This window comes from Orbicella faveolata, unplaced genomic scaffold (assembly GCF_042242905.1).
Source record: "Orbicella faveolata isolate gen_17 unplaced genomic scaffold, um_ofav_v1 contig_35, whole genome shotgun sequence".
Lineage (NCBI taxonomy): Eukaryota > Metazoa > Cnidaria > Anthozoa > Scleractinia > Merulinidae > Orbicella > Orbicella faveolata.
This window is the reverse complement of record NW_028301564.1, coordinates 29,754,623-29,782,524: the sequence shown is the minus strand read 5'-3', so window position 1 is coordinate 29,782,524 and position 27,902 is coordinate 29,754,623. Positions and strand designations below refer to the sequence as shown.

Sequence of the window (27,902 nt, the reverse complement as noted above, 5' to 3'; positions counted from 1 at the left end):
GATAACTATTATAATTGTGTAAATGCAATGCTACTTTTCCATTTTTCTAAACATGACTTGTGCACTCAGTATACACTTTAAAGTTTCCCCAGAGAGTAAGTAAACAAAAGCGAACTTTAAAAAATCGACACAGGATGACTCGCTCACATAGTTAAAAAATATTGATTTATTTTGAAGGAAACTGTACGATGTACTTGACAAAGATTACTGGTAAGTATTTTTCTTGATAATAGTTTGTTAAATATGTAAAATAAAACTTTTATTACGTAACTGCTTTGTTTTCAGAGAGGAAGTCTCGAAAGCTTTATCACACAAAATGAGAATAAACGTACTAAGTCCAATCTACATATTTCTCAGTATTCTGTCTTGTATACAAAGCTTCACTGCCGTTCATTTCTACTCCGTCTTGTACACAAAGCTTCACTGCTGTTCAAACTGCTAGAAATGTTTTTCACAAAACTATCCCTGATGACATTCGACACCACCCGCATATAAAATGGCTTCAAATTGTAACAGTTTGTCTGCAAATATAAGCCTTAATCGTCTAAATCTGGTTCTATTTGCTTCGAGCTAAACACCCGCAGTATTCTAATTCTCAATTAAAATTGTTCATCCTTAAACACCGATGCGCGCATAATTCTCATCGAAGGATTTGATGCATCTTTTAAGGTACTCCGTGCATTAAAGTCCATATAAAGACAACCCGCTGTATTAGGAGAAATCATCACTCTTAGACCTTACACTAAAGGGGCCTGGTCAACCATCAAAGCGTGTACATAGCTGATAAACAATCTGGGCATTTTCTACCACGGCGACAGATGTTTCATCTTTGGTATAATTACATAAGCAAGTTAAATTACACTTTGCCAGTGGTAAAGGATGCTTCATTCCAAAATCTCAAAAGCACACAGTTTGCATTTTGCGCTCAAAAGCTGTAAAATGTGGGAGTCAGAGTTACCATCCCTTTTGTAATAGAAGTTCTTGTTTACAGGGTTTAAGGAAATTTCTGCCTCGTACGCAAGAATGACTTCGTGTCACCAGCAAATTAATTTAGAACGGCGGTCGAATTTCAATGTATAGAGGGTTTTAGAAATCTATAAAAGAGTCTTTTACAAACTGCCAGGTTCTTTTTGATGGAAGCGTTAATTGCTTATAGTATTCTTCAAATTATTTTTCTTGTTTATACAAAAATACAAAATTACAGCAAAAATTACGTTACTTGTCGTCGCATAAAAACAGCTGATATAAAAATAACTTATCCCAAAAAAGTTTGATAACAATACTTCACAGAAATATAATTATATAATAACCAGTATCACGCTTAAAAGGGCTAGGTCACACGACCTTCGATTTTCCTGTCACACGAGTCACGCTACTCTTTATTGTTTCTCCTGCCATATAATCTATTGTGGTCCTCAAATGAAAAATGTTCAAATGATGACAAGAACTACAGAAATAGACAGTTGTTAGAGGAGGACAGAATTTGATTTTCGATTTTAAACGCTTATATATGTTTACAAAAATGAATTCATATCAATTTGTAGGAAAGTTTTTTTTCTATGTTACAGGGGTGATCCTATTTGTTACATAGCCAAGTTTTTCTTCAGTAAATAAACATATTATTTCATATAAATAAAGGTGAAAGAATTGCCAATAAGGGGTGAGACCTAGCCCTTTTTCTGATACCTGGTACACATTCACTACTAGGGAACGGTGATTATTTCATCTATGTTGACTCAATAAATTCTATTGCGCCATCTTTCCTAAAATTGGAAGTATCTGGTCAAACCGTGGTCTTTTAGTTGGATCATTATTCCAACAAATAGAAATAAGCTTCGACATTTGTGATGACACACCAGGGGGAACAGATGGCCTTAAACCTTCAAGAGCGACCTAAAACAAAAAAAAAATCTGTCATACAAATTGTTACTCACTTGTTTCTAACCTTGTCTAAATTGAAAATTTGGTTTGAAAGTTCAGTGAGAATAAGAACATTAGGCTGAGTCAACTAAAATCAATGAAACCCCAATAATAAATATTCTAACCCATAATAAGAGGGAGCTTTTTGTTTTAGTTGTAGAGGCACGGCCAATGGCCTCATGGTTAGTGCACTCACCTCTGGATTAAGCAGTTCGGGTTCAAGCCTTGAGTGGGGACATTGTGTTGTGTTGTTAGGCAAGACATTAGTTCTGCATCCTTGTCTCTAATACTGTTAATTCAAAAGTGTATCACCCTATTACCTTCATGCCGACTTCCATTGGCGACAAGTGTCCAAAAGGCACTTCTCTTGTGACAAGCTCCCAAAGGATCATTGCATAACTCCACATGTCCGCTGAACGCTGATCAACTTCCTCAGGGCTTTTTTGAAGAACTATAAAGAACACATGTTACCAAATTTGCATGAGACAAAAATATGCAAGTAGTGGAAAATTACGAAATTTCAAATAAACAAAACACAATTTGATTGCTCTGTGAAGTCAGTAAAAGGGGTTATAACGTTCTGATAATACAATAGTACATGGTTAACCTTCTGGAGCCATCCAGTTAGGGCTTTCAATTTTGCTAAGATTCATGAAGGAAAATCTATAATCAGCCATGCTGACTCTTGCTGTTAGGTCATCATCAATCTAGAACACAAAAGGTGATAAATATTTCATATTTAATAACCAGCTACACAAGTCCTAGTATTGGGGCTTACAAAACATACTTGAATATAGTAATTAATAGCACATCTCTCACTCATTTAGAAAATTGAGTAACTTGCAAGTGTAAATGCATGCACTCGTACCCTACCACATGAACATCTCTTCCATTTTAAGCCCTCCAACCATTTCAAAAAGTCTAGTTAAGCCTTATACTTCCCTATACAAAGTTTGGCTTTTGAGATACCCACTCTCTTAGAATTTCCAGTGACCTTCCACAGAGCAAGGGATGTAGCATTGAAAGATACACTTTATTACAAAAAAGGCCTAACTTCCTTAACTGGATCACAAATAACAAAATTGTCACAAAATAACAATCAGCCCCCATTCAATGTTGTTCATGTATGTTGTGTACATGATATTGCTTAACTACAATATTGGAAACTAGAGGTGGGGGGAATTACATGAGATGGTGCAGTGAAGAATTGTCTCTTGTTAAGGTAGGATGTCTCAACTACTTTTGCAACTGGCTGTAGCAGTTGATTCAGAAAATACTAACAATGTTTCCCATTGTGATTGCTGTCACATTTGTTTATCTTCATTTATGTTGCAAGGGAAAAACAAATGGACAGTGTATGATCACAAAACCCAAAGTTATTAGACAAGTTTATACTTACCATGATGTGTGTACTTTTCAGATACAGTCTTGGAATAAGCTGATCTAAAGAATGAAGGTATTCCATTCCCTTGGCAATATCTAATGCAAACTTCATGCCTTGCTCATGATCCACAATAATACCTGTCAGAATTATGATACAGATGTACTGTTAATTCTGGGTCTGGGAAGAAGTGGCACCTACTGGAAGGCGTGAAAGAAGTTTTGTTTCAAGCCTGGCTGGTGTCACCTTGTTGCTAGGGTCCCTGTAAAAGTGAAGCCTTAGAGCCGATGGCTCATAGCTGCTGGAGCTTATCCCGATTTCTGTAGCATGAAGTGGCTAGGAGTGTTTCTACTCCCCCTGGACAGGATGCTAGTCCATCACAGGTCACTCCCCCGCAATTTGTTAGGTTTCCCCAACAATTCGCCGGTACACATTTATACTCCTGGGTGGAGAGAGGCACTGTGAGAGTTAAGTGTCTTGCCCAAGAACACAAAACTGTGTCCCTGGCCAGGGCTCGAACCCGGACCGCTGGCTCCGAGGACGAGCGTACTGACCATGCGGCCACCGCGCCTCCCTTAGGGTCCCTGTGCTATGTTCAAAATTCAAAACCTAGCAAGAAATGTATCAGATACACATCATGGATGTCTATTGATCTACTGTTCTCAGCTTGTTCTTTTTGTGTCAAATCTCGATAATTAAATTTGTCCCTTGACTCAGGAGACAACTGAGCAGGAGAAGAACCAAGCACACAAGGAGAGATTTCTGTTAAGCATAGTTGGTTCTTATAGAGTTCAATCAAGAGATAGGCTTGATTGCTATCTGTTTGTGAAAGGCGTTCAGGGAGGAGTCAGGGAGTGTGAACGAAAAATTATTTGCTTCCCACTCACCTGTTCCTTCGTGTAAGACATTGTAAAGTGAGCCAAATGGGAGGTACTGTGAAAGCACTATCAAGTGCTTGGAGTCATTGACTGCACCAATTACAGGTAAAACATTTGGATGGGAAAATATTCTGGAAATCAAAAGAATTTCAGTCTATATAAACAGCATTGATAACTAGAATACTGAGATTTCATGTTTAAATTTTTTAATTCAAGCAGTGATGTGTTTTAAACTTCTCTTTCCGATGACACACAAAACAATAATTTGGATAAAATAATACACCAATATGGATATAACTACAAAAAGTCTTGATAAAATGCTAATTATGATCTTCCTAAGGTATTAATTTGTGGAACCTGTAGAACTAAGTTTCGTACATCAAACAATTTAAATTGGTCTATTTTAGTTTCTTCCCCTTTTAATTTTCAAAACAATGATATGTAAATGATAACAATAGATGTGGGTTATTGAGCAAGCCTGAGGTCAAAATGGCTGGATGTTGGGCAAGTATTTTTTAGCATGTTTATGGACATGCAAAAAAACCCAAAAAGAACGAGGCCAATATCGAGCCATCTTGACTGCGCAAGCTTGACCAATAAAAGATTTATTATATGGAAAAAGAAGAGTGTTTTCTTGCGGGACACAGGGGTTAGTCCGAGCAGGCAAGAGAGTGCCATTTTGCCCTCTCAGATAGCCAATCACAGACAGCACAGGATTCAGTTCATCTTCTCCAGTCACAGAGCTAGCCATATAATAATGGCATTCATTAACTGTTATCTCATTATGACAGAAAGCATTACCTTAATTTTGAGTATTCTTCACTGAAGTCTCTGGATATTCTTTTGTTGACAATTTTTATTGCAAGTTTTTTCCCAATAATATTGAGGTCATTCCACTTTCCTTTCCAAACCTGAAAAAGTACATACAACACAACAAAATAATTTAAGTGGACTTCTAGCTTCTTTATGAGCCTAATGTTACTAGCTACAATAATAAGTAAATGAAAACACAATTTTATTAAAGCAAACATCCCATGCAACAACATATAAGTTAGGGACTGTATTCAAACGTACATTTGTCAAGTCTTTAGGTTCTTATGGAAACTCCCAAGTGGAAGAGTTATTTAATTTAAGCCCGTACCTCTCCAGTAACAGTTTTGCCTATCTTGTTTGTCAAGTCAATCTCCTGTGGCTGGATCCATGAAAGTCTTGACTTGATATCCCGTAAATCTTAAAAATGATGGGTAAAGAAACATAAGTTCATAGCTATTACTGAGAGAGTATTAGTAAGATTTAAATCAAAGGGGAAAAATGAAATAATTTTCAGAATTAGCTGGAAGTAGCTGTTAAACTCAAACAATTCTCAAATACTACTGAAACAGCTGTTTACAGAGAATTAATATTTTTGACAGAGGGTAGACAATAGATGAGCAAGTGAGTCATGCTAGCTAACTTAACCAGAGTGCTATTACTTAACAGAGTGCTATTTTGGCTAAAAGGAGTGTTATTTAGAACTAACCAGCTAACCTGCAAGCAAGCCATGCCTGGGGTCATGTGAACCAATAATTTTTACTGGTTTTAAGGCTAACTGCAAGATAACTACGGAACACTACTCTTGGAAGCTATAAGCTAACCAGGTTCTATAAATAAGCTAACCAGACAGTTATTTAGACTAAATTGAATGGCTTGCATGTTGGCTTGCATGGCTCGCTGACTCACACTTTACGCACACCCTTTTTTCACCAGGCTGTCAGTACAGTGTGATTCAGGTTCTCATGATACATTTTCACTTCTTACTGTTGTTTAATGAAAGAAACCCTAAGTTAGAGCATAATGCAATAAACACAATCAAGCAGTCACTTTCAAACTTCTTCATGACAGCATCAAGAGGGTCAACAGGTTTTTGACTCATAATATCATCAGTGAGAAACTTGATTGAAATGCAAAGAATTCAAGAGACATATGACAAGCACCTCAAGTTAAAAAAAGACAAACATTGTACAAAACACCCTACCATCTTTTCTGCCCAACTTTGAATGATGATCTAGAATATAAAACGATTTCTGACATTACTGTGCATTATTTATAAACAAAATCAGCCACTGCATCTACATGTATGTCCACCACATGGCAGATGATTATATCAATTCTAAGTAGGACAGCAGTGTAGAAAGTTTCATTTATCAACACTCTAATCACTGTAGTTGTGATTAACGTATTTAATATTTTTAGGAGCAAGGTTTGTATGGAATGGATTAAATAAGAAACACTGTTAAATTGTTTTTCTAGGCACCTACTTAGTATTAAGCTTCTTTTTACCATACTCAAGCACACATTAGTGGAGGTGACAAGGCTATATTGGATGCTCTTTAAGCGGTATCACAAAAATATCATCCAGAACTTTCTAATTTAGTTCTCAGTAAAAAAAGAGTGGTATCTGGAACGACACCATATCACCAAAACATAAAAATGCCCTTGTGTTAAGGCTCTCAGCATGAACTTATTAGAAGTGTTTGCTAAAATAAGAAGAACTCAATTAGATCATGGTCCAAGCTTGGTTCTTTTGTTTTGTGTGAATAGAGAAATCAGATTTCTGGTAATATTGACTTTGTTAATCACCTTTATATGGTATTCTTTTAAGGTCCTGCCCAAGTTGTGCAGCCAGATCTGTGGAACAGAACATAATATTTAATAGCAACATTGTTCTGTATCTTCCTGCATGATGCATATCTCAAGCAAGTTTAAATGCTTGCCACCCATTGCATAATTACATCTCTCTGTTGGTACATTGTGTTCTGATATGTAATGTCAATAGAAAATGGAGGTGATGAGAAAGTAGGCAGTCACCTTAATTCAGTAATCAACTCTCTCTCTTTACAAGTTTGTTTCAAGCAGCCTCTCTCCTCTCTCAGAGAGTTATGTCTGAAATTTGATCCATATCAAACGGCTCTACAATGATCTAGTATAGTGTCTCTGAATAGCTGAATTTCTGGGAAAATTTGGGTACAGTAAATACCTAATCGAACCATTATGTTATGCTTTATGGCATGCAGCATTTCAACCATATATATATCAAGCTTGTTTGATCTCGTTCTATTTCATCTCAGGAGTAGTTTGGCACAACCTAACATGGCCATTACACCAACAAAGTGCACTGAAAAGCTAACATTAGGTATTATAGCCAATAATAATACAAAGAATTTATTTAGTAACAAATTTAGTTTACCTAATAAGGTGGAACCCCGTTAATCTGGTCACCAATGGGCCACAAAAATCTGGCCGTATTGATGGGGTGGCCATAGTTAAAGGGGTTCTTTAAATACGAAATGAAAGACTGAGCTTTTGTTAAGGCCGGAATAACATGGCCGTAATAATGAGGTGGTCTTATAAGCGGGGGTGACTGTAAGGTGGGGTTCCACTGTAATATCAAACTGGTGCATTTTCTGTGAAATATTCAAATGTGCCTGACAGCAAGAATATATTATACACTTTACACACAATTTTGTTTTCTTACCTCTTAAAATTTCTGCCAAGTAGGGTTTGCACTTATCAAGTGGAGTCTCTCCATACCTATTACACTGTGATACCAAGGCACCCCGTTTGACAAGTTCCTATAAATATATGAACAACATAACAAAAGTCAGCTATGGTCCTAACTATTATTAGAGGATACCTCAAGGACTGTCTGAGTGTAGTCTTATTTGAGACCTCAGGTGTTGTCCTCTGGTGAATGCTATACTGGTACTGGTGAGCCCCCTTAAACAGGAGGTGTCACCTTGTTTGCGGATGCAGTTTTAGTGGAGTAACTGTCTGAATGGCAACTAACTGTTCTCTTGCAGAAATGAGACAAAGAGTAGTAAGTCAGAGTTCCTGTTTTATGTGCAGTGGAACCTTGATTTAACAAACCTTTATTTAATGACGTTCTTGGTATAACAAATAGTATTAATAATTCTCTGCCCCAGCAATAGTGATATGGAAAAGAACCCTCATACAACAAAAACCTTGTAATAGCGGACATAGTTTGCCAGTCCCTTGACCCTTCATTATATCGAGGTTTTACTGTACCATGATTGTAGAATTACTGCATTACCTCAGCGCAAGTCTCAGAGTTCCAAAAACATGCATAATGAAGAGGTGTGTTTCCATGATTGTTGATTCCATTCACTGGACACTTATTCTTAAGCAGCTGCAAAAAAAACCAGCCAAATGAACTAAGTTCAGCCAGTGTGACAATAGGTTAGAAACAATCAACCTAAGAATGTTTTATGGTATATATTTATTATATGGATAGTATTAGTAGCGGATATAACATGCGCTCTGATTGGCTAATTCTAGGGCATTATTCTCCTGTAAAGCCCGGGGGCCGATTATGGGCCTGCCAAAACAAAGCAAAAAGCCATATAATACAGGGGTAAATCCAGGATTTTTCTTAGGAGGGGGTGCACCACCAAGGAATGGCGAAACTGACTGGTAAGGTAAACAAATTTAATAAGTGAATATGAAGGAGAAGGCTTTATCTCAAGGGGGGGAGGGGTGTGCGCACCCCCTGCACTCTCCCTCTAGATCCATCCCTGTAATAAACAACTTATTAACCTCGGACACTCAGTCTTTACAGGAAAATCTCAATTTTTGACTTTGCCTTATTGACCTTGCTATCTTGCTCGCTCAATACAGCAAGGTCTTGGTTTCAGATTTTCCCATTAAGACCTCGCTTTCAGTAAATAAGTAGTTTCAATAGTAACTTTGGTAAAGTTGCACTGGTCCTGACGAACTAATGGAGTCCACCACAGTTTCCATAGCATTAAATGACTACAAGAGTTTCTCTCCCTCTGGGTGTGAGGCAGGTTACATCAAAGCCTTTTATCAGGCTGCAGTGAAAGTTTGTTGGTACCCATTTGTACTCCAGGATGAAGAAAAGGCACTGTGAGAATCAAGTGTCTTGTGCAGGAACACAACACACCAACTGTAACCAGGTAGGGTTGCAAGTGGTAATAAAAAAAAATTGGGTCTTGGAAACCTTTGTTCTGATCTAGAAATTTTCTGTGTTTTCAATGATATCTGAGTCTAAAACATATATTAAGTCTAAGTCACAGATATAAAAAAAGGGCTTGGCATCTTGGCAAGTCAAAGATTTAACCAGTGATCTAGCCTGCAGAAACAGCCGTCCTTCATCGCTCTCCGCCCCAAGTGACATTTCGCACGTCTGTGATTTACCACTGAAAATGTAAATTGCAGACTTCCTTCTCGCGAAACGCCACTTGGGCTGGGGCATAAAGTAACCTGCAGTGCAGGCATCTTATAGGGGCGAGTTAGCGTTACAACCTTGCGACTGCCATGTTAGCCCGCCATGTTACCCTATCCTTCCTCTTGCCTATCATTCACCCCCTTGGTAAAACCTTCTTGCTCTCTCCAGTCTTCCACTGCATGAAAAATTCAAGATGGCCGCTAAACTTTTTGCGATGTGAGCGCTTGCTTGAAAAAATCTCATCTGCTCTGCAGGCTAGGCATAAAGAAGGATGGCTGTTTTTGCAGGCTACCAGTGATCACCCTCACACTGCCTGTGCTTGTTTAGCCTTTATGCAACCACAATGAAGAACAGGGGTTGTTATAAGTGGTTTGTTAAAACTGCTCCACTCCAGACAGAGAAGACTGGGTTTGATCCTGGCCAGGTTCCTCAGCTGTGTTCTTGTAACCAAGATTTCCTTACTGAAGGACACACCCAGTAAAACAACAAAATTGATAGTGCTGTTTCAAAATTGCTTCAGATGTAAGAGATCCTAACAAAACCAACTCAGTTGAAAACAGTGTTGTTGTGATGTGTATGTAGTCATGTGGGCAAAAAACAAAACAAAAAAAACAAAAACAAAAATTAGGCCATCTCAATAACAATCTCCATTTATGAGATTTGCAGCTCTTTAATTTACACCCTTTGTCAGAAATACATTAGCATGTGAATTAAAATAAAGGTTACATTTGTTGAATTTTAAAGGTTATCGCGTATTGTTCACTGAGTCACTTTATTTACAAGACAAAAAGAAACGGTTAATTTGTTAACCCATCCAAGTTTCAAGGTCATAAAACACTCCTTGATGAGATCTGTTGTTTACTTTAGCAAATCTCGAGTTAATTTTCTTGAAAGCAAATTACTGCGCTAAACTCTTCATTGTTTACATGTAGTGACTGACCCCCGATATTTTAGAATTTTCAAGCAAGGGATTAAAATATGCCTACCCGTTGAATAATTTCCTTGTTTCCTTTACTCGCTGCCAAATGCAATCCATTATCGCCGCCATCGTTCAAAGCAGTTATTCTTGCTCCCCTAGACAAAAGTAAATCGAACACAGCCGTCTGGCCTTCTCTTGCTGACCAAAGCAACGGGGTGAAGCCATGGTCGTCACTGTAATAAATCATAATAAAGACGATCGATTTGACACCAGAAGGGTAAAAGAAACACAGTTTCAGCAGAATGCAACTTCAAAAGCGAATAATCCATATTGTTGAACTTTTTAAAAAAAAAAATAAACAGCTGTAGAACAATACAGTACAATACTACAGCTCAATATGCTGGAAAACTTGCGTGAAGCCAACAAGCTGATTACATTGAGTTCTCATCATAAAAGCTAGCTGAATGGCGAACGAATAACGACTATTTCTAAAGTTCAAAATCTTTGCTTCTAGTCATTCCTTGTAGTTCTTTACTAAACCAGAAGTGACAGTGTTTTCAATGTTACAATCTGCTCACCCTTGATTTAGGTCGTTCGAAGTGTTTTCTAGCCATGTCTTGACAAATCGAAAATTGCCTTCCCGCGAGGCCGAAAATATATCTTCCATCGCACGGAAATCGCTCCGATGTGTACAAATTTAACAGCTTAACTTGCTAACAGAACGGAAGCACTCGGCAATACGCATGATTAATGCACAAGGGCTTAATCAAAGGCGAGAAATTTCTTTGGGCGGTGAGACGTAATCACTTCAGGAATGACAAATATTGTACGTTTTGGCGGGAAGCCGCTGAGCAGACAATTGTTGTTGGTGGGGTGTGGAGCATCGAGGGAGGGGTGTGTGGATTTTGCTTCCTGTTCCTTCACGCCCCCTTTTCTCTCGGATTCCTTTTCCTTCCAACTGCCAGACCAGGATCATCCGCATTTTACACTGGTTAATACAAGACCAGACAACCACTTAGCCTGTGAACGCAGATGTATTTCCGGCTGTCACATGGTTCCGGCAGAACCAAGTGACAGCCGGAAATACATCTGTGTTCGCAGGCTAACGATCACCTGGGTTGATACACTACCTGCTCTATGTCTATCAACTTCTAGCAGCCCTCTTTTTGTTATAAAAATTCAAAGAAAAACAAAAGAAAAGAAAAATTGAAAACTGATAAGGTGAAGTGACAGGCTACTGATAAGGTAGAAAAATGTCAGCGTCATCTTTTCAAAAATCGCAAATGTTTTGGGCATAGCCCTTCTTCAGTGTCAAAATATGAATTTAAAAAAATGTAAAAAAAAACAAAATAAAACATTTCATAAATAATATGAATTTTTACATTCAGGATCGAGGGAGAACAATTTATTTAAAAAAATTTAATTTTTGTACATCCTAAACGTTTTTCTTTTCATTTAGTCCATTGAGCATGGTGTGGTAGAACACACAAGGGGGAAATGGCCCTGCTATATCAGAGGGTAAGAAGGCAAGTGAAAAGAAAACCAGTAAGTTACAATTTTATAACTCATATGCTAAGCCTGAGACCTCACATTTTAAGGGGTTTTGATTTTCTCTGCAGCTACTATAATTTTTTTGCTTTAATATGAACAGAATGCCTCCAACAAAAACCAAAATCAAAGTCAACACTTTGTTGTTTCATTTAATTTGCCTGAATTAAATATCTCTTAAATTTTCAACTTAAAGCCTCTAATTGCTAAACAAATAACGATTGTTCTCAATCCCTGTGCAGTAAACACTTTTTTTGTAACTTCATCAATTTAATTCAATTCAATTCTTTATTTACACTATAAAGGGCATTTACACACATTTTATATGCATCAGTTCTGAGTTGGTTCTAGTTATTTTCTAATGAATTATCATAATTTGTAAAAAAAGCTAATAGTAGTACTGTGAAATGATATGCTTCATTTTTGCCAGACCAGCACATCATTTCACTCTGAACTTATGACATAATTCACTTGTTTTTTTATTGCTTTCTTAGATAATTGATTTTAAGTTTTATGTCTATCTATAATAACAGACACAAGCCTATGACAATCTCAGCCTTTGTGGCTTATACTTATCACACAATCTTTAAAGAAGGTGCTACTGGAGTGCTAGATGAATGTGAAAATGTTTTAAGGAGTACATCAGCTGCCATGCCAGGAGTCACATCTCCATCAGCGACTAACTTCTCATAATGAATAATTTCTCTCTGCACATCAGGATTTGACTTAAATCTTCCCATAATTTGCTCTTTAATGTGATTCCACATCCAGATCACATGCTGTTTACAACGTCTTTGTTCAAGTTCTCCATTTTCCAGCATGATGTGGTAAAATTGTTCCATGTTTCCCCAAGCTTTCTCAATTCCTTCGCCAGTTTGAGAGGAAACACGCAGAACCTAAAGGAACAGTAGTAACCAAGAAGTGATCAGAAAAAAGTTATGAAGACCAAGAGGTTGCAAAGCCTGCATGCAGACATCTAGTATTGCCTTTGTGTTTCACGAGTCAAAGAAACAAAGGCTATAGCAGAGGTCTTCACACAGGCGAGAGACCCAGGGTAAGAGAACTGCATAGGATGAGGTATAACGCAAAAAAATGGTTGTGCAAGGAGAATCATACCGAAGGATTCCACTGAGGTGATTTTTTCCTTAACAATTTCAAAGCACTGATATATTCTGTCTGAATTCTTTGTGCCGGAATGATAAGTTCTCCATCAGCTTTATTAACTAGTACAAGATCAGCCATCTCCACAATGCCTTTCTTGATTCCTTGCAACTCGTCACCACCGGCTGGTGGAATTAACAACACAAACATGTCAACCATGTGTGCAACAGCAATCTCTGACTGACCAACACCAACTGTTTCCACTAAAACAGTGTCATAACCAGCAGCTTCACAGAGGAGAATGGCTTCATTTGTACTGCGGTTTACACCACCTAAACAGAACAAGATAATATCTTACTGTTTGTGGCAATTTAGAATCAGTGTTGGAAGTCTCTGTGTAGTCAATTTTTTCCTCATGGACAGTTCTTTAATAAAGCACCTCCATGTTACAGTAAGTTTATCTGGTCCCATAGAGACAAGAATTCATAATTATCTCTTCTCTAAATAGACACCTGGATCATATGGATACTCTGATCTCACCCTTTAGTTTAGGTAATAAAGAGGTTTGACTGTAAAATTATGATCCAACCTGGTACTGTTTCCTACACAGGGAGAACTGGCAACGATGATGATGACGAAATAAATAATGCTTTTCAGTTACAACATGTTTTGAAAATTTAACAATAATAATTTAACAATAATGTTATTACCCAGAGTTCCAGAAGAGGGTGAGGGTCTGATGTATGCATTAGGATTTCGTGACAGTTCAGTCATGCGAGTCTTGTCACCCAGTAGGGATCCTCCTGTTGTGGAAGATGACGGGTCTACAGCCAACACAGCAACTTGATGCTTCCTATTGGTCAGAAAAGTCCCAAATGTCTCAATAAATGTAGATTTACCCCCTCCAGGAGGCCCTGATAAACCAATTCTAAAAGAACAATGTCGGCCATTTGAGAATGGAGGAGCATGTTTTGAGTACTTCACCACTCTCGCGAGCAGTTTTTGGGCGTGATGGTATTTACTTGGATGAAGTGTTTCCACCAATGTAATTGCTTGGGCTAAACTACCACGGTCCCCTCGAATTATTCCCTGAAATAAACGCTGAATTAGGTGACTTTCACTCGAAGATTTGCCTTCAGAACTTGTAGCAAGGTTTCTCTTGGCCCCTAACGGGCGAAGGCTCGTTGAAATGCGAGTAGAACCACTTAAAACGAAACGCCAACACATTTCAGACTTTTTACGATTCCGCCATTTTGGATCTCTTGGACAGACGGGGAACGCTTGGAGAGAGTCACGCCTAGTCACGCAATCTTTCGTCATTACGTGCGAGCCTGCGTGGTAGGGTGAACATCCTGCGATCCTTCACGTAGGTGACAATAAAATGTTTTGCAGTGGGATATAAAAGTCTGTGTTAAACAAAGAAGCAGATGCAAACATGATTTGAAGTGCCTACAGCATGAGTGAACGTCAGGAAATTTTTTCAAAAAAATTTTGCCAGTGAAAATGGAACAAGACGGGGACGCGATTATCTTCACCTGCAACGACCATCTTATAAAAGCTCTCAAGAGAATGGACGGCTTTCGGAAGAATTCTAAACTTTGTGACATTGTTTTAGTGGTTGGGGAGAAAAGGATAAAGGCTCATCGCCTTGTTCTTGCTGCTTTTAGCGATTACTTTAGCGCTATGTTCACTGGCGACCTGGCCGAAAATCGCCAAGATGTCGTTCATTTGAGCGATATGGACCCGCAAGCAGTTGAAGCCCTCATCCAATATGCCTACACTTCTCACATTGAAATTCGAGTGGATAATGTCGAAGGACTTCTCTCTGTGTCTTGCATTTTACAGATTGATGAAGTGAAAGAAGCTTGCTCGGAATTTATGAAGCATCAGCTACATCCATCAAACTGTTTGGGCATTCGTGCCTTTGCTGATGGCCACAATTGTACCGAACTTTTCAAAATTGCTGACGCTTTCACAAAAGAACGCTTTGTTGAAGTTGTCAAAAATCAAGAATTCCTGCTTTTGAACGCCGAATGTGTAGCACAGCTTCTTTCTAGTGATGATCTAAATGTTAACTCGGAATCTCAAATTTTTGATGCTCTATGTGCCTGGGCAGAACACGATGAAGAAAATAGAAGAAAGGTTTTGCCGAGATTGCTTGGACTAGTTCGGTTGCCGCTGCTCGCGCCAGAATTTCTTGTTGATAAAGTCGAGATGTCATCTCTTTTTCGTGATATGCCCTGCAGGGAGCTTATTATAGAGGCCATGAAATACCAACTTCTCCCCAAACGGCGCTTTCAATTTCAAAACTCAAGGACAACTCCGAGAAAATCGACAGTGGGAAAACTTTATGTAGTTGGTGGTAAGTGGAAAGCATGACTAAATACGCTTAAAATAAAGAATAGGCTTTCTCCATCTTTTTTTTTTTTACTCCTTTGTCCTCTAAAATGTCAAATCAAAATTGAAATGTTGGTGTTAAGTGCTACATGACGTAAATTGCATTTAGTTTACATGTTAAAGGTCAACTCGTGTTTTGTGGTAAGCTTTGAAAGCTTACATCTTTATTATAAGCAAGCGTAACCGTTGCATATAAAACTCGTGTTTCAAATTTAGAACAATGACATATTCGGACCACAATCTTGTCAGGTTGATAGATAGCGTTTTCTGGTCAAAATATTAAAAGGCCTGTTGTTTTGCTGTGGAGTGTATAAAAAAGCGCTTCAAGGGGTTTTAGCTGGGTGTGACTTCAATATTTCCTGATCTTTACAAACATCAACTGTGTAAATTTCCCAGCTCTCTGTTCAAAATATTAGTTCACCTTTCTTTCAATATTACTTATGACAAATTGGCAACACATCAACAAAGACAACTTCTCTAAGTTCAAGGCTTGTTTATTCTCATCACCGTTTTTGAGGAGAAATTTAATTTTGATCACTCGTGGGTTCTCCCATTCTTCTCTTTGCAAATGTGCCAGATATGGAGTAAGATGCTATCAATACATAAAGTATGTAATAGACAGTTTGCATAAATGCTGCCAATGTAGCGGTATGGCTTTTTATTTTCATTGGTGTTGTCTGTGTTATGGACATGCTGTAAGGAACAAAAGGCTCTTTTCTTCCAAATTTAGGAATGGATTCCTCCAAGGGAGCGATTCAAATTGAGCATTATGATCCTCGCAAAAACCTGTGGTCTGTGGTGTCGCCAATGGTCACCAGAAGGCTGCAATTTGATGTGGCTGTAGTAGATGGCAATTTGTATGTTGTTGGAGGCAGAGATGGACTGAAGACGCTGAATACTGTGGAATGTTACAATCCAAGGACAAAACAGTGGAGTCCTGTGCCATCCATGAGTACCCATCGTCATGGATTGGGTGTGGCAACTTTGAATGGCCCTCTCTATGCTGTCGGTGGCCATGATGGTTGGTCTTACTTGAGTACTGTTGAGAGGTAAGGAGCAATTTTGGGACCTTACCATATAGAGGCAGGTCTTTTGATCTGTATGCCAAAGTAAATCTTGGCTATTTGTCACTGCTAGCATTGATCTCTTAAAGATCCAAACAACTGATAAAAGTGCACAACGAGACACCAGCAGGTGACTAACTATCACATATTTTATTGCATGTCAAGGAAGCCCTTAGTTGTTACTGTCTTAAACAGAAACTGAAGCAGTGATACATTTTCATTTTCCAACTTTTTTTATTTATGCTAGCTGCACATTTCAATATGCACTCTATTATTTGGAATTTGTGCTAAGTTTGTGGGTATACTTAAGTATACAGTGTAAGAGTAAAATTAATTTGTAAAATAATCATTTTGTAGAAAATCAATTTTATGATGAACAAATTTTACCCATTTCCCGTGTTCATAGAATGGAACCCTGCTTTACGGCCACCCCATTATTACGGCCACTTTATTTTGGCCCAAACAAAAGCTCGGTTAGTCCTTTTCTTATTTAAAGAACCCCTTTAACATGGCCACCCCATTAATACGGCCAGATTTTTGTGGCCTGTTGGTGACCGGATTAATAGGGTTCCACTGTACTAACATTTTGAATCTTATGATGTCAAATGGTTGTCTTGTAGATTTGATCCAGATACCAAGCAGTGGAGTTTTATTGCAGCCATGACGACGGCAAGAAGCACTGTTGGAGTCGCTGTTCTTAATGGCAGACTGTATGCAGTTGGAGGTAGAGATGGTGCTGCATGCCTTAACTCAGTGGAGTGCTATGACCCTCACACTAACAAGTGGTCAATAAGATGCCCAATGTTGAAGAGGAGAGGAGGTAACATTTTAGAAGAATTTTTATGTCCTGGAAATGCCTGTTAGAGTGAATTTTACATGATCTAAAGCTGCTTTCAATATTGATATTGGTGTAGATTAGATTGTTTAGTTTTACTGAAAACTGTAAATTAAGTAGTAAGGTTTCAAGTTGTACTGTGATATTTTTATACCTTAATTTTTTTGGTATTCAAGCCATGTTTGTATTAAAATACCCATGGCAAGACCAATTAAGCCATATATGCTGCCTAAGCAACCAAAAAAGGTATGTTAGGGTATTTACTGTATCCAAATTCAGTCAAGTGACCATATCAGGGTTGTAGTTAAGAAAATAGTCTCCCAGCTAAGATTTTCATTGAGCCGGTCACCATTTTTCACGAGAGACCTGGAACAAAATTTTTGTGCCCAATCTTTTGCAATGCCTTGAATGTGGGGCTACCAAGCTTCATGTTTACAAGATGGTGGATGCAGTACGTGGAAGGAGAACACACCAAACAAGTGCTTAAAACAAGGTTTTTTTCAAGTACTTTACTTGTTATAAGGGCACCGATAGTCAGGAATTTGTTCCAAACTTTTCGTTTAAACGGTTCGTTGGCAACCAGTGCTTAGCAACAACCCTGCCATATGATGATATCCTAGCCATATCAGGTCACTCATTGACTTGATATCAGGATAGGATATCAGGCCCCAGTTGTTCGCAGACTAGATAATGCTACACTGGATAAATTGCTATCCAGTGAATAAATGTTAACAAAGCAAACCATGCTATCCGCTGGCTACTGATTTATCTGGTGGAGAGCCCTAACCCCCTTTTGAACAACCTGAGTCAGGACACCACAAGTTGACATGGCTTCTAATTGGCTTATGTGAATTTGGGGTTAAGTAAATGCCCCATACCCATAGTGTTAACTGACTGTGTGTTGTCATTTCTATGGTAGGTGTGGGCGTGGCTGTTCTTGATAATTTCCTGTACGCACTGGGTGGACATGATGCACCTGCAAGCCAAGACTGCTCTCGTCAATTTGATTCTGTGGAGAGATACAACCCCAACACAGACCAGTGGACTATGGTTGCACCTATGATCAACTGCCGTGATGCTGTCGGAGCTGCATGTCTTGGTGACAGACTGTACGCCATTGGAGGATATGATGGATACAAGTATTTGAGTGCAGTGGAGTCATACGATCCTGAGAGGAACAAGTGGGAGGAAGTTGCCTCTCTAAACTCTGCCCGAGCTGCAGCATGTGTTGTGTCTGTGCCAAACAATCCAGTTGCAAGTTAACACTTGTGGCACATTGCAAGGAGGCAACTATGTATAATGTAAACATAGTGTTGACACATTTTAACTCTCATACCCTTCTCTCCAAATGTAAGCTAACCATTCTCAGCCTAGCACAACTGCTGTCAATCAGGCTGTCAATCAGTTGAACTGAAACTGGTTTAGAATCGCTCACAGATAGTCAGAATCCAAAGTCAGATATCCTTAAGATTTATTCTAGTCAAATGCAGATCATCTGATTCCATAAATAAACATTTCAGCTGTAAAAGTACAAGTAAGGTATTTATTAGACTGTAAGAACAGTTTTTCTTTGTTATCACTAATCAGGGTGTTTACTGTTGTTTTGTTAAATAGTAAAATGCAAAATATAAGTAACTAGAAAAAATCCCTTGTGGAATATTATGTAAGTTAAGTGGTGTTCTTCAGATTTTTGCCATGGTTTTATAATTTATTGGGTTCATATTTACATATAATTTTCTTTGTAGCAAGACTTAGTGGTCTGAAGTAAAACTTTTCCGCAAAAAAGATAAAGATATGCATCATCCAGATTTCCAAGCACCTCGATGTGTTATGGTTTCTATATTTTGACTCATTGGAAGTATTTCAAGAAAGGTTTTAATTAATGGTCTGTTTGCACATGTAATATTTAACAGAAGTTTCATGCGCTAAAAGTTGTGTTATCAAATGTATATTGATATTTATGAACAGAATTATCTTGATCTTGAGATTTATGACAGGAACTGTGAATAAAAGCCAGTTGGTTCTCTAGATTCCTACACAAATGTCCCAGCTCGCAGCTCATCACACCATTGAGAAGAAAGACTGGGTGATAAGGCACAAGGACATCTGTGTAGCAGGCTGGTGATTCTCAAAAAAGGCAAAAAGAACAAAATAATATCAGGGCCAAGTTGTCAAAAGCCGATTTAAGCCTACCCAGGATTAAAAGTTAACCGAAGTATCAATTTTTGTTGTGTGAAAATGTCTTTCACTGCTTATGTTTTGTGTGGTTCAAGATTATGCAAGCTCAAAACTGAAAGACAAATAATATAAACATAAAACCTCGTGGAAAAACTATAAAACTGAAATCAAAATTCTCACTAATCCTGGGTTAGCTTAACTGGGCTTTGAACAACCCGGCCCAGGTATCCTGAAACTGAACCAATGAACTCTGTACAAAGTAACAGATAGTAAAATGATATTGAAATAAAGTTGTTTAAAAATGAGCAAATATCTTTTTCCTTACATGTTTTGTGGCAGTTGATACTTCAAAACTGAAGGAAATGATTTAATAACACTTACGCACAATCAATAAGAAATTATCATCATCATCGTCATTAGCCATAACCCCCTGGGGGTATTGGGCCAGCAAAAATAAGAAATTATGACGAGGCAAAATATATTAGCATGATTATAACAGTTATTATTGCAATGGATGACTTTCAGATTATGTCGATTGAGTGGAAATGTCAGTGATAGAGGTTTGGAATAAAAATTGGTCCGAAGACTGGTGAACTCCACTATCTCGAAGTCTAAAGGAAATGAAACAATTTGAGATCTTGTTGGTTCAAGAGAGCTGTTAATAAGTGATAGAAATTCAAAGAACTATATCCAACAGAAAATGATTTGAGTTCAAGTTTGCTGGGAATTCAAGATAACCAAGGCTACAATAGCTAAGTTCCACATAACTGTAATTCCAAACTCGACACATGTGTTGTTTGTTAATATTATTAATAGATAATGGCAGGTTCAAGTGATAGTCAGAAAACACTGTAATGTAATCATATTGATGCCATTTGTTAATAAAATAGCTGTCCATGAAAATTACTTGATTGCATTCCTGTTCACTCTTGTGAAGTTTATATGAAATAGTAAAGATCATTCTTCACTTTTATCCACAACCGCAGTTCATATATGAATTATTTGATATAAACTTCACATCATTTCACTCCTCACGGGAAGATATGAACTCGATTAATTGACCTCGCTCCCAATGTGTGGCTTCATAGCTCAGTTGGTAGAGCATCGCACCGGTATCGCGGAGGTCACGGGTTCGAATCCCGTTGAAGCCCTGATTTTTTTTCAGGCTTCTTCTTTCCAATTGCTTAAATTGGAAAATTAACTGCGATGATCATTCTTCACTTTCATCCACAACCGCAGTTCATGTATGAATTATTTCATATAAACTTCACATCATTTCACTCCTCACGGGAAGATATGAACTCGATTAATTGACCTCGCTCCCAATGTGTGGCTTCATAGCTCAGTTGGTAGAGCATCGCACCGGTATCGCGGAGGTCACGGGTTCGAATCGCGTTGAAGCCCTGATTTTTTTCAGGCTTCTTCTTTCCAATTGCTTAAATTGGAAAATTAACTGCAATGATCATTCTTCACTTTCTGTTCACTCTTCTTTCAGGATTGTGTTTTTTGCTACAGTACCTGTTAATCATAACAACAAAGATATTCAATCTACCTTGAAAAACCAAACAAACAAACAAACAAACAAGTAACATGAATCAAAACCTACAATAAATTATTCACATTTCTGTATACCTTGTGAGGTCACAAAAATTGCAAAAAATTTTCAGTCCATTATCTGACAGTCAACTGGAAAACACTATAATGATTAATTACAGGAATGATTAATTACCTCCGAATGCACTGGGAACAAGTATGGTTACCTATTTATAGCACCCCGGTTAGTCTGCTTTTCACTCAGGTTAGCCTACTTTTAACTCAGGTTAGCCTACTGTTCACTCTAGTTAGCCTAACTAGGATACCGGTTAGTCCACAGAGCGCTCTGGTTAGCCTACTCGGTTAGCTCTTAATATTTGCAATGGTAACATGATATACTCTTAAAATAATCTCTTTCCGGCAGCCAGCTCCCTGATGGTGAAGTGGTCACGGGACTCCCTCATGACCCAAATGACCCGATTTCGATTCTGGCTTTTAAGATTGTCATTTTCTTTTTTCCTTGTTGAGAGAAAAAACCTCGGTGTTTGGAGCCATTCCTACAATTAATGCCATGGGGAAAACACTGTTCCATTCACTCTCAGAAATTGCTGGAAATTTGAACAGTATTTTGAAAGAGCCCCATGCTTGCATGACCATATGCAAAACAACTGCGTAACTAATCAGAACATGGTATATTTTCAAAAAGGAATAAAAGCACGTCCACATTTAAATCAAAACTAATCTTTATTATTTTTCTTGGAGAGTGAATGAACATTCTATGAAAACATGTTCATCTAACGAACGGAAGAATGCAATATAATATATAGCACATCATGTAAAAGTACTGCAATATAAAACATATTAATGTGAGGGTGGTAAAGGGGGTTGAGTTTACATCTTGTGGAAAATTAAAAGTTTTATCCCAGTTCATGACCATTCAAAATAATGTATTACGGGTTGAAGCCAGAAAAATCAGTTGACACCCAACTAAAAACTAGATTCTTGTCATTTAAGTCAAATTAATAGCAGTTCAAGCTTAAACTTGTCCAAATGCTGAAATGAAGAGACGCAAAATAACTTACTGTTTACTGGGCAATTCTGAACTTGGCACTCCCAGTGGAGTTGAGCTCAGGCTATGCCTGCCACACAAGTAAATCTTGACTTACAGCTGTTTACCCGAGCATATCATGAACAAAGGTGGTTATTTGTTTCATGCAAAAAAAAAAAAAAAAGAATGCTAAAGCTCAGTTTGTGTTCACATCCTTTACCAACCTCACTAAACAAATACATGAAACACAATATTAGTTTGCTATCACAGATACCAAGAAAATGATAAGTTTAGCTATAACACACATAATAATGAATTTTATTGATCTCAAGGCCCAAGCCATATTTTAGAAGTGTATATGCAAGAGTATCATGACAGTAATATAAGCACCTCAAAAGATTCTTGGAATCACATTTTTGGATACATGTAGAAAAATGTTTATATATTCTTGGAATTTAATTCTATTTACATTTTAATTGCTGAATGAATCACCAACTGACAATGATTAACTCCTATCTTCTCTATACCTCTCTTGGGAATTAGTGCAAATATAAGCATTTTAAGTTTATTTTTTTGATAAGACCGTCAAGACAGTATATTATTTCAAGTTATCAATGGTTGTGGTGTGAAATTACAGGAGTGTAGGCAGGATTCTCTCAGAGAAGGTCCTATGCTAGCATGTAGTTGCAATACTAATATCATGCTCCCACCCCACCCCTACCTTCTCTTGAAAATTTGGAAATGCAATTCCAGAATAATTCTCCATTGGAAACAAATATTAAAAATGTGCCCACTAAATTTTAGCATGTTTAATTTCATGGATTAGTGATTTTTGTTATTTATTCTTTACAACCAGTGGGTCACAAGCACCCTAGTAACTCCCTCGCAATGCACTTGCGCAATACATCTGCATTCTGGAAAATGTATGGAAAATGATAAGTTTTGGCTAGAAATAGGGAAAGGGTTTCAACACCTCCATGAAAATTTTCCCAGAAGTGCTGCCCCACCCTCACTGGCTTCTTCATTGTAAGGACTCCCACATTAAAGTGACAAGGGTGATCACTGGAAAAGAGTGTCTCAGAGGTAACTAGCAAATTGCTGATTGCAGAAACAACCAGGTAGTGAGTCTGATTATTTTGCATTCCTTTTGCCTCTTTGCTGGGGGCTGGGGGGGGGGGGGGGCGTTTCTCTGGAATGAGTCATAAATTCAGATTTTCAAAACTGACTGAAGTCTATCTTTCAGATTTTAATCTTGTCATCCAGGAAGTCTCTGATTTCATCATATTTTGAAAGATATCAGTATAATTCCAGGTAGTCATGTAAGATATTTAAGTTCTAAGTTGTAACAAGCCATTAATATGATTATCACCCAATTCCCCTTTATATGGGACTGACCCCTTCCACCCCCCCCCCCCTTACTTCCCACTCCTGCCCCTTCTAGAGGTGAACCTGATTTCTACACAACTATTTACAATATTTTATATTAAACGTAACATAACTAGGCCTTTTCGATAACTTATTTTCAGTTGGCACAAGATTCATCCAATTTTGTTGTCCAGAGTTTTGAGGTACTCTTTAAGTTTTTTAACTTCCTCGCGCAACTGTCTGTTCTCCTCTTCCAGTAATGCCGCTTTCTCCGCAACGCACATTTCTTTCTGTCTCTTTAGATCTCGTGATTTTTTCGCTGCTTGATTGTTTTTTCGCCGCCTTTCCCAGTACTTGTCATCTTTCGCTTCGTCGTCCACTGATTGCCGGGAACCTCTCTGGCATAGCCCAACGAGTTTAGACGTTTCACCTTCGTTCACGATTGGTGCTGAAGCACCACTCGCCGCTTTCTTGTCGGCGTTTTCCGTCTTTCTCCGTCTCCTCCTCGGCGCTGCTTTCTGAGTCGCCGTATCATTTGCTGCAGATTTTCTCTTCCTCTTCCGCGGCACCACCTTGTTGTCGTTTTCGTTTGAATTGAGCGACTCGCTGGAGCTCAAGGAAGCAACATTTTCAGAGCTGACACTCTCACCTCTTCCTTCGTCTGTATCACTGCCAAAGCAACTGGGAGATAGCTGTGGAGTATTGAACTGGGAAGACGGCAAACCGTAGATGGTAGTGTTATCTTCATCGCCCACAAGATTGGCAATGTCCTGATCTATTTCGTCCTCCGAGTAATCACTTTCGGTCCGTGAGAGGCCAGTACACAAATCCTTGACGGCCAGGAACTCGTCCAAGTCCATGTAATCCTTTAAGAAATTGGAATTCATGGCGTTTGCGCTTCGATCTGAGAGAAAAACGGAAAGGTTTAGGCAAAAAGTAGAATCAAGCACTGTACTTAAACGTCTGCAATGTTGTTACCGACATTGAGCGTTAGCTTTATATGTAACTCGTAAACCAAAATACCGTATTGTTGTTTTCCCCACCTGGATGTTTCGTACACGGGCTGCAGCTGATCTCTACATTCAACTGAATCAGTTACGTTTGTGCTCTTCTCTTTTGGAATTGATCTAAGCTTTTAATTTAACTCGCGCTTCTTCCACAAGCCGTTTCCTCTAACCGTTTTCCTCAATTCCTTGTTTATTTCACGTGCCGGGAAAAGATTTGCGAGCGAGTGCATCATCCGCGCTAAAAACTGAGGCTGCCGGGAGTTATCAAAACCCCTTGTGATTGGTCCGCAGCTGTAAACAATAACATTTCTTCACGTGCAGAATTTGTTTATCATCACGCAAATCACTTGGCCACTTGCAAAAAAGGTGACTTGGTCACGTTTTCTGGGCATACACCGTGAAACGTGCATGCGGATTGTTCCATGTGAGCTGTTTCGCCGCGCGATCTCAAACGGCTGGGAAGTATGAAACGTTTCTTGCCTAAAACGATGAAGGCTTTTAACTCAGGCGAAAAACGACTTAAGATCGATCGACTTGTGATCTTGGATTTGAAACGTTTCTGTATGAAACAAATCGCAATATACCAACTGGATACACCTATCCAACCTTATTTCAAATCGGATTTTAGAGTAGCAGCAAATACTCTAAGATCTCCGAAATCGTGATTTTATTTTGCATTTCATGTTTCTTTTCGTATAGAAACTGACAAATATAAACTCTTGATTTCGTGTTGCAGGTTTTTCGACCCAAGGCCTATTAAAAATCATTAAGTGTTATTTTCGCCGACAGCTGTGCCATATGCCCGTACATGAATAGCTCAACATGGGTATAAAATAAAAACACTGAAACGCCTCGCTCAATATCAAGAAGAACAAATATTCCGCAATGAAGCGATGCTATCATGTGAATTTAACTCCAGAAACGTTTTTGACCGGTTGGAGGACAATTTATTCGAGCGTTGGAAGCATCGAATTATGCACGTGTCGTGTCTGTTCAGGTGCATGTGCCTCGTGCGGCAACTTATCGCACGTGAAAAATACTGAGCCCTCAGTTGCCAAGCAACTGGTATCGTCGTGATGGCGTCAAAAACCTTCGGAGTACTCTCGATCGAGCGCTCGTGCTGTTCTGATTGGATAATAAAGGTCGGGAGCTAGCTGTGCTCGAGCGTCGCATAAATTCAAATTTACCAAAATAAATAAATAAATAAATAGAAAAAATCGAACTGGATCCCTTCCCCCTACTCTTGCGACTATGAAAACACACAGCCGTTCAAATCGAAACGAGCGAGTGATCTTAATAACTTGAGAAATCTTCATCCATGTGCACAAGAACGTAAAATTTTAGCCTGTTGCCGGCTACATTTAATAATAATAATAATAATAATAATAATAATAATAATAATAATAATTTTTTTAAATTGTAATAATAACAATAATGTTTATTAGTAACTTATAAAAAATTACAACTGTAAAAATTCTTAGGACAATATATATGTCAGGGAAATACTAACTTACAAACGAATTACAAATTACACTCATTCTTTACAACCCTTATAAATTTGTCTATTGTCATTTGTCGAAAAAATTTAAATAAGAATAGTAAAAAATACTCTACACATTTAAATGGCAAAAATTCTACTCTAAAAATACACTGTAGCTATATGCAGGTCCACCTCTTGGCTCAGTGTTCGTGGCTTCGGCTAGAGTTCCCCAGAAATAGTATTCTCAATTGCCTTAACGAATAATAACATTAATAATAATAATAATAATAATAATAATAGTAATAATAATAATAATAATAATAATAATAACAATAATAATAATAATAAAAGCGAGGAGAAGAACTGAAAATATTCAAGACTGGAAAGAAAAGCCGTTATATCGACAGTTTGCAAGACGGGGTGAAGAACAAAGAAGTGAGGAAGCATGGACCTGGTTAAAAGAAGGAAAGCTCAAGAGAGAAACAGAAGCTCTTATCATTGCTGCACAAGATCAAGCAATACGAACAAACTATATTAAAACGATGGTTGACAAGTCACAGAATGACCCGAAATGTAGAATCTGTAAGCAGAGTAACGAGACCATCAGCCATATTGTAAGTTCGTGCTCGAAACTGGCACATGTACAAAAAGAACACAAAAGGAGACATGATAACGTGGCTAGAGCAATCCATTGGGACCTGTCAGGAAAATGTGGGTTTGAACGAAAGGAGAGATGGTATGACCATGTTCCAGACAGTGTGCTTGAAAATGAGGATTACAAACTTCTATGGGACTTCAGTGTGCGAACAGACCATGAAATAGGGGCTAGGACACCGGGTTTGGTGATCATTGACAAGAGAGACAGGAGCTGTGAGATTATAGATGTGGCAATTCCAGAGGATAATGGGGTGAGAGAGAAGGAAGATGAAAAAGTTGAAAAGTATCAAGATCTAGCAAGAGAAGTTCGAAAAATGTGGGGTGTGAGGACAAAGGTTATTCCAGTGGTAGTGGGAGCATTGGGATCAATACCACTGAGATTGAAGGACAATCTGAGAGCCATTGAGGTGGGCATTCCTGTTGGACTGATCCAGAGATGTACATTGTTGGGTTCGGCAAGAATTCTTAGAAAGGTGCTGGAGATGTAGAAAGAAGAGAAAAAGCAAACAAGGGGTGTTTCTTGGCTTCCCTAGGCAACTTGTTGCCCGGAGCCAATGACGAAACCAGCTTCAATATCATCAATAGCTGTGCGAATCTTTAATAATAATAATAATAATAATAATAATAATAATAATAATAATAATAACAATAATAATAATGACGATGATGGTGATGATGATAATAATAATGATAATAATAATAATAATAATAATAGGTATGCAAACGAGGCGAAAGGGCAGCAGGGTCAGTACAATACAGAATTGACCCTTTCGCCTCGTTTGTGTGTCAAGCCGCTGATAACTGCTATAACAGCTATTGGGGACACCTAACTTTGGCGAGTTACATGTATCAGGGCTATAGACAAATTAAATTTTTAAACAACGTAATTATTTAGAAGATAAAAGCCTATCCATCAAAATAAAAAATACAAAAGTGAATAAAGTTACAAATTAAGTTAACTAAGTATGAAGAAACTAAACAAGTTGAACACATAATGACATTTGCATCCACTGCTCGCATCAATTTAATATTCATAAAGTCTGACAAATATGCATTTGCCAAATTTAGTCAGGCGCAGCATTTTTCCTGTTGTAATCAGTAAAACAGCAAAAAGATCTGCGTTTGTTTGGCGGCTGATCAACGTAAGCGATGGTCTGGTTCCAGCTCCGGTCCACTGAAATGCCGTCACTTCGGCTTCTACAGAAATTCTTCTGGAGGACCCTAGTCAGCCTCGCCATTTTCGATGTCATTGAAATTATTGATATTGCATGGTGAAGCGAAATCTTATTGCCTTTACTCCAAGTTGTGTCCCTGAAAGCATGTTTAATTATCTTTAGAACTGAGTT

At 38.2% G+C, this 27,902-nt stretch overlaps 4 protein-coding genes across 5 annotated transcripts; 1 reads left to right on the top strand and 3 right to left on the bottom strand.

Annotated features, from left to right (window-relative positions):
* Nucleotides 1-148: 148 nt before the first annotated feature.
* On the bottom strand, nucleotides 149-11,354 carry LOC110043057 (scaffold protein ILK-like). Its single transcript, XM_020748463.2, has 13 exons — nucleotides 10,922-11,354; nucleotides 10,411-10,576; nucleotides 8,270-8,365; nucleotides 7,694-7,790; nucleotides 6,799-6,846; nucleotides 6,194-6,223; nucleotides 5,321-5,409; nucleotides 4,981-5,090; nucleotides 4,189-4,310; nucleotides 3,320-3,441; nucleotides 2,528-2,627; nucleotides 2,241-2,371; nucleotides 149-1,893 (listed from the first exon to the last, which is right to left on the bottom strand). Exons 1-13 carry the CDS (start codon nucleotides 11,008-11,010, stop codon nucleotides 1,747-1,749), a joined length of 1,347 nt encoding a protein of 448 aa, XP_020604122.2. The 5' UTR covers nucleotides 11,011-11,354; the 3' UTR covers nucleotides 149-1,746.
* A 663-nt stretch (nucleotides 11,355-12,017) lies between these two features.
* On the bottom strand, nucleotides 12,018-14,312 carry LOC110043085 (methylmalonic aciduria type A homolog, mitochondrial-like). Its single transcript, XM_020748500.2, has 3 exons — nucleotides 13,703-14,312; nucleotides 13,008-13,324; nucleotides 12,018-12,787 (listed from the first exon to the last, which is right to left on the bottom strand). The coding sequence occupies exons 1-3, from the start codon at nucleotides 14,310-14,312 to the stop codon at nucleotides 12,467-12,469; spliced, it is 1,248 nt and encodes a 415-aa protein (XP_020604159.2). The 3' UTR covers nucleotides 12,018-12,466.
* Nucleotides 14,313-14,495: 183 nt separating this feature from the next.
* LOC110043084 (kelch-like protein 5) lies at nucleotides 14,496-20,369 on the top strand. Of its 2 annotated transcripts, none has more exons than XM_020748499.2 (4): nucleotides 14,496-15,354; nucleotides 16,120-16,438; nucleotides 17,074-17,273; nucleotides 18,208-20,369. In XM_020748499.2, exons 1-4 carry the CDS (start codon nucleotides 14,496-14,498, stop codon nucleotides 18,549-18,551), a joined length of 1,722 nt encoding a protein of 573 aa, XP_020604158.1. In that variant the 3' UTR covers nucleotides 18,552-20,369. The 2 variants fall into 2 exon arrangements, with proteins under 2 accessions (XP_020604158.1, XP_089128728.1); XM_089272602.1 differs by having other exon boundaries at nucleotides 16,099-16,438.
* Nucleotides 20,370-21,724: 1,355 nt separating this feature from the next.
* Nucleotides 21,725-24,679, bottom strand: LOC110043079 (uncharacterized). Its single transcript, XM_020748492.2, has 2 exons — nucleotides 24,456-24,679; nucleotides 21,725-24,316 (listed from the first exon to the last, which is right to left on the bottom strand). Exon 2 carries the CDS (start codon nucleotides 24,297-24,299, stop codon nucleotides 23,586-23,588), a length of 714 nt encoding a protein of 237 aa, XP_020604151.1. The 5' UTR covers nucleotides 24,300-24,316; nucleotides 24,456-24,679; the 3' UTR covers nucleotides 21,725-23,585.
* Nucleotides 24,680-27,902: the final 3,223 nt, after the last annotated feature.

Excerpts from the sequence above, each read along its gene's own strand:
- LOC110043057 (XM_020748463.2), bottom strand. The coding sequence starts at position 11,010 with ATGGAAGATATATTTTCGGCCTCGCGGGAAGGCAATTTTCGATTTGTC. Across the intron at positions 10,577-10,921 it reads TCGAACGACCTAAATCAAGG|TGACGACCATGGCTTCACCC; the intron begins GTGAGCAGATTG and ends GATTTATTACAG. Across the intron at positions 4,311-4,980 it reads GAAGAATACTCAAAATTAAG|AATATTTTCCCATCCAAATG; the intron begins GTAATGCTTTCT and ends TTTGATTTCCAG.
- LOC110043079 (XM_020748492.2), bottom strand. The coding sequence starts at position 24,299 with ATGAATTCCAATTTCTTAAAGGATTACATGGACTTGGACGAGTTCCTG.
- LOC110043084 (XM_089272602.1), top strand. The coding sequence starts at position 14,496 with ATGGAACAAGACGGGGACGCGATTATCTTCACCTGCAACGACCATCTT. Across the intron at positions 15,355-16,098 it reads AAAACTTTATGTAGTTGGTG|GCTCTTTTCTTCCAAATTTA; the intron begins GTAAGTGGAAAG and ends AAGGAACAAAAG. Across the intron at positions 16,439-17,073 it reads TACTTGAGTACTGTTGAGAG|ATTTGATCCAGATACCAAGC; the intron begins GTAAGGAGCAAT and ends GTTGTCTTGTAG.
- LOC110043085 (XM_020748500.2), bottom strand. The coding sequence starts at position 14,312 with ATGACGAAAGATTGCGTGACTAGGCGTGACTCTCTCCAAGCGTTCCCC. Across the intron at positions 13,325-13,702 it reads ACCCTCTTCTGGAACTCTGG|GTGGTGTAAACCGCAGTACA; the intron begins GTAATAACATTA and ends TGTTCTGTTTAG. Across the intron at positions 12,788-13,007 it reads CACCTCAGTGGAATCCTTCG|GTTCTGCGTGTTTCCTCTCA; the intron begins GTATGATTCTCC and ends CTGTTCCTTTAG.